Source organism: Eufriesea mexicana, unplaced genomic scaffold (assembly GCF_001483705.2).
Source record: "Eufriesea mexicana isolate 0111107269 unplaced genomic scaffold, ASM148370v2 scaffold11454, whole genome shotgun sequence".
NCBI lineage: Eukaryota > Metazoa > Arthropoda > Insecta > Hymenoptera > Apidae > Eufriesea > Eufriesea mexicana.
Genome location: NW_016919070.1, coordinates 238,989 through 249,046, shown reverse-complemented (window position 1 = coordinate 249,046; position 10,058 = coordinate 238,989). Strand labels below are relative to the sequence as shown.

The 10,058-nt window shown below is 30.7% G+C and overlaps 1 protein-coding gene and 2 non-coding genes across 3 annotated transcripts in view; 1 reads left to right on the top strand and 2 right to left on the bottom strand.

Annotated features, from left to right (window-relative positions):
• LOC108553627 (uncharacterized) overlaps positions 1–10,058 on the top strand; it is a 60,236-nt gene that overhangs the window by 34,979 nt on the left and 15,199 nt on the right. Inside the window, exons 6-9 of the mRNA XM_017908616.1 lie at positions 5,022–5,120; positions 7,590–7,810; positions 8,534–8,672; positions 9,663–10,052. Of these exons, the coding sequence (XP_017764105.1) occupies positions 5,022–5,120; positions 7,590–7,810; positions 8,534–8,672; positions 9,663–10,052 (849 nt within the window). The remainder of the gene's footprint in view (positions 1–5,021; positions 5,121–7,589; positions 7,811–8,533; positions 8,673–9,662; positions 10,053–10,058) is intronic.
• TRNAE-UUC (transfer RNA glutamic acid (anticodon UUC)) lies at positions 985–1,056 on the bottom strand. The gene has a single exon. It is a non-coding gene; the product is annotated as a tRNA-Glu (tRNA).
• On the bottom strand, positions 4,167–4,238 carry TRNAE-UUC (transfer RNA glutamic acid (anticodon UUC)). The gene has a single exon. It is a non-coding gene; the product is annotated as a tRNA-Glu (tRNA).

Here is a 10,058-nt window from a genome sequence, read left to right as displayed (position 1 = left end):
CACATACATCGGAAGTTGTATTATTATTATTATTACTACTACTATTATTATTATTATTATTATTTTATTAGCAGAAAGGCAATTGTTAAATTTTTGTATATTTATAATACTTAAATTCAATTGAAAATTTTAAATAAGTTGAAAATTATTTTTATAATTTTTAAGTGAAACGTTATAGTTTTATGTTGCACTGTATTTATTTGTAACCTTTAACAGGTAAATTTTCTCAAATAGGATTTAATTTTGTTCCCATGTTAATTCACAACCGGGTACGTAAATTGCTAATAATAAGTTGTCTGAAACCGTTATTGCGTTAATGCAGTGTTCGTGTTTAAATTGAACGAATTCAGTAGGTCCGCTGTGTAAATATTGAATAACAGTGTCGAGTTACCCGTGCTCTATTGTTGACTGTTAGTGATGTTGGCTATTTTAGAGGATGTGCTCTTTCCATCTACTATTTCAAATCCTTTTGTTTTGAGTCATACACATCAATTCTGTTGAATAGGTACGGTTATTCCCAAAACAATAAGATCTTTTCACTTAAAAAATATTTCAGTGACTTCTTTTGACTGAGCTTTCAGTATTTAAAAGCTTTTACTTCTACTTGTTATGGAAGAACTTTATTTAGTTGTCAAATTTGTTAGTATTGCAGGTTTTTATCTTTTATACATGTATTGGGTATATTCTTGGAGTATAGTAATTGTTTAGTATGATTTTTCATAATCTCATAGTTAATTATCTTTATAATTCTCAAGATTGTTTAAATTTATGCTCTATTAAATATATAAGGAATATTATTGAATATATATGTATTATATTATGCCATTAGTATTGGTAAAATTGTGTTTATCTATAACACGTAACGTCTTACATAATCTTATAAATAATCCTTTAACAATATTTATATTCATGATTGACTTTCTACATTCTTTTGCTATTAAAAAATATGTAAATTTTATGGGAAAAAAAAGATAAAAAAATATTTTCCGGTACCGGGAATCGAACCCGAGCCTCCTGGGTGAAAGCCAGGTATCCTAGCCACTAGACCATACCGGAGTGATGAGAGTTCGATCTTTAATATAGTGTTATTTGCAGCACTTCCAGACTTAATACTATTAATTAAAGAATGAACAAATTAACTTTAATATTTCGTGAAAAAATATGAGTAATCTCGTTACTGTAAACTAACCAAATTTTTATTAATTTTTTAAATATACGTATCATTATATTTAATATACTTGATACATTTAAGTACAATTACCTTGCACAGATTTTTAAATATTTTTAAACAATGAATATCTATATGTAAATTTCACATTCTGCAGTTTTACTTAATTTCTATGCAAATAACAGATACAAATATTTTCTCATTCCATGTTTCAAATTTTGTTAATTGTTTGGAGATAATTCTTTTAATATCGTCCTCAGTTTTTTCTCAGGATATATCATTTGTTCGAGAATACCTAAACATTGTTCACGTTCAATTTAATTCATTAGTTGCTCTGTCATTTTCTATTTTTCATTGTTTTCAAATTTCTGGTGTCATTTAATCTGAAGGTATCACAAAATTCCAATTTCTAATGTCATAATGATATTCAAAACATAGCTTGAAACAAAATTATTTACCCTATCTTAACAATTATGATCTGATTCCATAATGACGTCATCATAAACACCCTAATACAGACTGTATCATACAGCATTGTTCTCATTGTGATAATCAATTCAGCAAAAATGGCACTTCAGACATATTTAATATTATCCCCAATTTAAGTTCCTCTATTTTCTCATTTTCTATTAATTTCTGAAATATCCATCCTTATATTAATTCAACAGTTTCTCTTCCATAATCTAAGTGTCCATAACCAAGTGTATTAACTCTAATTGATATCCAAGTATCAAGTCTGCAATCTATACATGTCTGTACAATTAGTTACACAACTCTTACTTTGATCTCTAGATCTAAATAGTAAGTTCTCGAAAAAGAAAAGAAAAAGTCAGTCCTAAATATAATTATTTAATAATAATTCTTATATCCTAAATATAAACCTCCAGGTCACTGATTTAAAATTTAAAAATCACATCAGTTCATATTAGACTCCATCAGACCGCTAAAATGGCTCGTATACCTGTGAACGTTTCATTTTACACCCCATTGCAATTTACATTCCAATTTCACTGTATATACTTAATTTTATACCGTCATTGTCAAGGTACAATTAAGAACAGTTTCCCCGCTTTTTGTTACATTGTTCCCGAAACTGCGATGGTCGTTAAATTCACCTGCCTTACAGTAGGTAATAGCCACGAAGTTTACGCTCTGTGAAGAGAGATATTCTAGTTTTAGGGTGAATTTTTTTACCATTATTCGCCATCTACATTAACATTATATATAGGCAGGGGCGTGTAACTTTCCTGGTCGTGTTGTGTCGATAGACGTGTGTTTCGTGTCGAGTCTGCTTTATGCTGGTTGTTGGGGATCAGGGGTTGGCTGTCCTCTATTCTCTTCTCTTTTTTGGCCTCCTGCGGGTCTCTACCCTAGGTACAATACTGACATTCCTTTGCCTTTCTTCCGTTGGTTGACTGTCGTAAAGAGAGTGTCTGCGTGTTCTTCGTTGACTCCTTTCTGCTGGGTTTCCCCAGGTACTTGATGGTCGGTGTTCATCAAGGAGTCATCTTCATCTGTTTTATGATGTTGCAGTATTCCTTGTTTTGTGCCATTTGTCATTGAACTTTGCAAATGTTTTTAGTTTTCCAATTCTTCGTTTATTTGTCATCTAGTATTCCTTGTTTTGTGCCATTTGTCATTGAACTTTGCAAATGTTTTTAGTTTTCCAATTCTTTGCTTATTTGTCATTGAATTTTGCAAATATTTTTAGTTTTCCAATTCTTCGTTTATTTGTCATTGAATTTTGCAAATATTTTTAGTTTTCCAATTCTTCGTTTATTTGTCATTGAATTTTGCAAATATTTTTAGTTTTCCAATTCTTCGTTTATTTGTCATTGAATTTTGCAAATATTTTTAGTTTTCCAATTCTTCGTTTATTTGTCATTGAATTTTGCAAATATTTTTAGTTTTCCAATTCTTCGTTTATTTGTCATTGAATTTTGCAAATATTTTTAGTTTTCCAATTCTTAGCTTATTTGTCATTGAATTTTGCAAATATTTTTAGTTTTCAAATTCTTTACTCATTTCTTGTGTACAGTTATTCTTTGTTCTGTATTATACGTCATTTAATTTTCCAAATATTTATATTTTTCAAGATGTCTGCTTGCTTTTTGTTTAAGTTATTATTATATATTTTAAGATCTTCTATTATTTTTTTAAGGTTTATTTTATTAAATGTTGCGGTTCTTGTGTTTTTTCTTCTTGAACATTAATTGACTATTTGTTATGAGAAACGTTTGCAGGAATTTTCGTTTCTGGATTAGGTTTATTTCTTTTTCTTTCGTGTGCATATTAGATTTCTGCTTTGTCTGCTCAATTCTAGACTTCAATTCAGCATACCGCTGTTCTCTTGATTTATTATTTCTTCTATTACCTCCTTAAGGATTGACACGTGGTCTTCACTGATCCTCAAGTGTATTTTACTATGGAATGGATACACATGGATCTGATAGATTGATTTCTCAATGGGACGAGATGTTCTTTTATTTTTCTTTCTCTTACTCGTTACTCTCATACTTTTTTATGACTCCAGCTAAATGAAGATCTTTGGAATAGATTAAAATATACAACACGAAATGTACCTTGCTTTGAAAATTATTTCATCAAGTAGAAAATTAATCTGTCATTCCACTTAAAACAATGGGGAAGAGAATTGTTTAGACCTTAAAGAATACTCGTTAAAACGTTTGATGGACACTAAATAATGTCTAATTTAAAAAAAGAATCATGTCGATATATGTAGTTGTTCTAAGGAAAGCATTTCTAACGTCTTACCTGCTTAATTTTACCTGTATCTCTCGGTATAGATATAGAGTTAGTAAAGAGGTTGAAACACAGTCGAAAACACAGATATTATGTAGGTAATTACACATCTTTCAAAGTTTCAATTGACTACAAAATACCTGTGTTTTCGACTGTGTTTGTAATTTCCTACTAGTCACATATGATGGCGAAATACATGTGTTAATTCGTAAAAAAACGAATTTAAAAAATCTTATTCCGGTACCGGGAATCGAACCCGAGCCTCCTGGGTGAAAGCCAGGTATCCTAGCCACTAGACCATACCGGATCTCTTGGTATTATCCTTCTCCATGTTTCACCACGTGGTATATGTATACAACGAATTTTCCATTAATGTAAACAAATTGAATTAATAATTATTGAAATTGCAAATAACAAAGTTATTAAGTATAATTTATGTAATTACAATTAAAACTCAATAAATTATTAATATAGTATAATTAACGTAATTAATTAGGAATTAAGGGGATTAAATACGCGACAGATAATTTATCAATTACTCCAGTGTTAATATAATTTTCGAGTTTTATAGTTATAGTATACAATTTTGTTTTATATTGGTAGATTTCAAGTAGCTTTTCGTTAATTGTTACAATGATAACCAAAATATTATTTATAATTATATCGATTGGTAACATTTTATATTTGTTACGATTTTTCTTTTTATTTTGAGTATTAACCCTTTGCACTCGACGATCTTTTCGTTACAGAAACATAGCAATTCGAAGACTTTTTGCCATAAAGTCGACGATATTTTCATAACGGTAAATAAGAAATATAAATTAATTGTAAGACGTAGAATTATTTTATTTCCATATACCACGCGTTGTTGGGCAATTTTCAATTTAATGGCGACTGAGAGTCGCCCCTCGAGTGCAAAGGGTTAATTTTGATACCCAATATAACTTTTCCATTTGCTTCTAGAAAATATTGATCGGTTTATAATTTGTTTTTATTGGCAATGGTCGATTCGCGATTTATTTCGAAATGGCATCCTCCATATATTAAATTTTTGTTTGTAGATATAACGTAATATTTATTTTGTTCACAGGCTGGCAATTCCGGACGTATTGTCGTAATAATGTTGACTGGTCAACGAGTGGAAGTTACTTGCGATCCTCAGAAAGTTACGGCTGGAGATTTATTCCAGGTAATTCCAACCGCATCTTCAATTTTCCATGCAGCGTAAACGTTATTTCATATACCTGTAGCTGGTTTCAACTTGGAGATACCTGGTCGAAAATTCAATAAAATCTGTAAATTGAATCGAAGGGTAGATCGTATTTCGATGATGAAAAGCGATGAAAAGTGTTGAAGTTCAATCAAAAGTACGAACTGGCGGGGGTTTTCCATGGAGAGTGTCCCTCGATGATAAGGGATTCAATTTGCTAGACAATTATGTCCGAATGATACGTATAATGTCATTTACAGAAACGTTATGGATTTTCGTATGGCGAGGTAAAAGCAAAATATCTCTATGGTCGTAATCCATAATTATTCGCTCGTGATTTCAGTAACCACGCATAGATAAAAGAAAAGCTACAGGAGAAATCTTTGTTATGAATACAATTAATGTTATTTAAAAATCAATTAAAATATAATTAATTAAATTCATTAAATTTAAATTAAAAATTAATATATCAATTTTATAAACTTCAAAAATTTAGTGTTAGATTTAAAATTACAGATTAATAAAAATTGATGTTATTTTAGTTTTTCCTTATTCAGTTCTTAAGAATGAAAATTTAAATTCATTAAATTTACATTAAAAATTAATATGTTAATTTTATAAAATTCAAAAATTTAGTGTCAGCTTTAAAAATTGATAGAAGTTAATAAAAATGAATATTATTTTAATTTTTACTTATTCACTTCTTAAGAATGAAAATAATCAAAGAAAAGAGAAGAACAATTTTTTATTGTTATCAAATATGATAAAATAATTTTTTTATGCAGTATAAGACAATTAATTCATTTTTACAATACTTCTTACTTTGTCATAATAATATCGAAAACACTATTTTGAAGTTCGTCATGAATTAGATTTGAGTTTCACTAGACACTGATATGTGATAAGTTACAATTATCAGTTGATTTTTAGGTCACAGCCATAAGCTACATATAAATATCAGTGATAACACGTATTTATCAAATCATTGACAAATAGCGTTTAAAGTATCCCACATTTTAAATTATTAAAAATACTGTGTGAGATGTATGTTATCGACACTCGAATATTTTATTACCCTAATTTCATATTTATTTTTAATATAAAATTATAAATGATATAAAATTATCTACAAATTTTTTCACCCGTATAGTTTCCGTATTTTATGACTATTATTATTATTATTTTCAATCACATATTCCATATCATTGTTACCTTTTTAAATCTTCGTTACAAGATATTCACGTCTCGATACCAAACGCTTTTCATTCATGAATAAATAGGATTTGGGTCATAGTATTATTTTGTGAATTGTGCAGTAGATGTCGAATGCTATAAAGATTCAGACGTGGGTGGTTATTCATGAGACCACAAATTCTCGGTGTGAACTCATGAGAAACTCTGGCATTCTGCCCAGCTTAATTGTTATATATAACAAATCCACAAACCATAAGTTACGCGATATCGTCGATTAACATATCCCTAGAATGAATTAAGTACCATAATCAATCCAAAAATTTTTTGATTCTTTTCTCTTTCTTTCATATAGCTGAAAAAATTAGTTTTCTTTTCATAATTTTTCTATCTTCTATTTTATTATTTACAATAATTAATATTTAGGAAATTAGGAAACTAGGAAATTAGGAATTAACTTATAGGAAACAGACAATAATTTTTAATATTGATACATATCTCTTATTCTAAATTTTTATTGAAAGATATACAAAATTAAAGAAAGGTTTAAAAAGACTGTAGAGAAATAGCAGGTAACCTAATTCATATATCTTATCTTCCTTTCAGTAAATAATCTAATTCCAATAATTCCAAAAAATTTAATAAAAATTGTAAATATCTAATAAAAATCTAAGTCAATGTTCAGACCAATAATATCTCAAATAATTACACAAACGAACCTAATCAACTTCACGTCGAAACTAATTAATCTCTTGCACTATTTTCACGAGTCTGACTCGTGATGAAAATTTTAGGCCAAACTCGAATATCACGAATCAGTCTCGTTGTTTAATTTCATGTCAAACGTGGATATCACGAGTGTGACTCGTGATCAATATTTCGGGCCAAACATGAATATCACGAGTCTGACTCGTTATCCACATTTCAGGCCAAACATGAATATCTCGAGTCTGACTCGTGGTCTAAATCTCGGGCTAAGTATGAATATCTCGAATGGACTCGCAGTTATCTCGCATTTATCGTGCAAGGGGTTAAAATATTCTAATTCTAAAATACATCAAACATTATCATCTCACAATATTCGGATTGGTTTCGAATATACTAACAATTGTTTTTGAATATACCCAAGGTATCATACAACAGAATTCTGCACCCATTTAACGAATATGTATATATACATACGTTTCTAATCAAATCTATCTCTGATCTCACGTAATTACACCGTTAACATAATGGATGGGTTTGAAATGGTTCCAGGCCATCATGCAAGCTGAAAGCCTCGACGAAAACTTCACCCTTGGTCTGGCGGTGCTATTAGCGGGCGATTTCGCGATTTTACCACCCGACACTAAATTGAATAAAGTCGCGCCACCGGGATGGTTAAGCAGTGGCAAAAGCAAGGGTCTCCTGGGCCTTCCGACCAGTTTTATGCTGTATCTCAGGCTCAGGTTCTTTCTACCATCTCTACGTGGTGTAAGGTATACCAAAGCTCTTTCAAAGATGGGCTTTACACTCGGATTCCAGTGAAGAGCTAGTAAAAATTTGTGTATTTCGATTTAACAAGATGTCACGATGGGAATTGTAATTATGTCGTATAGGATAGACAGATAGCACTTGATCTTACTAAAATGTATTTTCTGGGAGGTGAACAATTGCAAAAATAATGGAATATTTAGAAACTTTGTTGTATTTGGATTTTAATAATATTGAGAATTTTGTAATAACTTATTATGGTAATTTTTCATCTATGTATTGCTCTTTTACGAATTTATTAAGGATTTACTGTCGACTGTCGAGTGAAGATTATATAATTCTTGCCAAAAAATATTTTCTGAAAATTAAGAAATTGTAAAAGCTATAGAATATTTCGAAATTTCAATACATTTATATTTTAATCATTTCAATTATTACATACGTAATAGTAATAGTTTTTATTGGCAATAGTAATAGTACTTTATTGGACTGTGTTTGTTACACAAATTTTTTAAATTTAAATTTTTAGCAGTAATTGATAGAAAATTTGAGACGATTCAATTTAATGGAATCGTTCTACCGAAAACATTTTCTTTTGTTTTCAGTTATTTATTATCGATAAAAGCTACTCGTGTTTGTCATATTTACCACTAACGATAGTCGATGGTATTTTAACAAACGATATGGAAATTATATGAAGTTCGATCAATCGCGAATGATCTGTTTAGGAGTTGGATATCGAAACATCTGCTGTATTTGCAAATACGACGTTGTATATTGGAGCAACAACTAGTCTGTCCCTATCCAGAGTTAATTAATCTGACTGGACTCGCTCTTCAAGCTGAATTTGGAAATTACAACGTGAACGTGAGTATATTGGAGATTCATTGCTTTTAAGGATATTGATAGAGTTGTACATCAATTTCGAAACTATCATACGATATTAAAAATCACGAAAAAATATATGGAATGCTGATTGTTCGATGAAAAATTTTGAATTTCATATGATTCTATCATATATTTTCTTCTATTAATTAATTCTCATTATTTTCCACGTAAAATTAATAGTAAATAATATAATAGTAAGTCATACAGAGTACTATATAGTATACTACACTATAGTGTACTATACTATACTACACTCTATATACTATACTATATAGAGTACTATAGCACGTACAGTACAATTAAGAGTACAATTTAATTTAATTAATTTTATAAATAAAGTTTCCTATTTTGAGTGACTATTCCCAAAAAAAGAAAAGAAAAATATTTTCTTTTCAATTGATCATGCTCAATTATATTACTCTTTTACACACACTCAACCATTTCTGAAGATCAACTAATCACACATGAGTAAAAATGAAACAACGAAGGAAAAATATTAATACCTCTCATACTACAACAAAACATATCTATCACTACAACTAAAAATTGAAATAACAAAAATATTTTCAATGCACAAATTTAAGAAAACCCTATATATGAGCCGTCACTGCACAAATCGATTAACTTCACTTTTTGAAAAATCTGAAATTCAAAAAGTTATGACTATATTAAATGCTTTGACACTTAAATTTTTTAAAATTTTTTAAAAAGTGGAGTTAATCGATTTGTGCAGTGAAGGGCTCATATACGACTTGCCTAACCTTCATTAATTCCACAACATGAAACAAGTATAACCTATTTCCCCCGAAAAAAGCAATAAAACGAAATAAAAAGGAAAACACAGCGAGCACCCAGCTAAACCATCGATCAAACCCCACACCAGATTCCTCAGTAGCGACCTCACTTCCGGTCCATTATCTCCATTTCGTTTCAGCCCGATAACGCGTGACTTCTCTCTGTTCCATCCAGGAACACGGCTGCGGCGACTATTTCCTGCTAGAGCACTACGTCCCGGAGTCGTTGATCCTGAACATAGATCAGCCTCAATCGCAGATCAACAACGGAGGGGCGGAGGCTCTTCGAGCTAGACTCCACCAAGCTCATCGCGACAGACGCGGCCTGGACTCGAACAAGGCTGAGGAGATGTTCATAACTCACGCACAGACGCTTCCAGATTACGGGTCTCACTATTACATCGCCACGGTGGACTCGAAGGAATTAGAGAAGGTGATGGCTCAGCAGAGGAAGAGGAAACTGACCGACAACCACGCGTCGGACGGGTTGCGTGATTCCACTGAGAACATCTACGGGCAAGATGGCAGACCTCAGGAGTACCAACTACGAGGCCGGATAGAGATCTCGCGA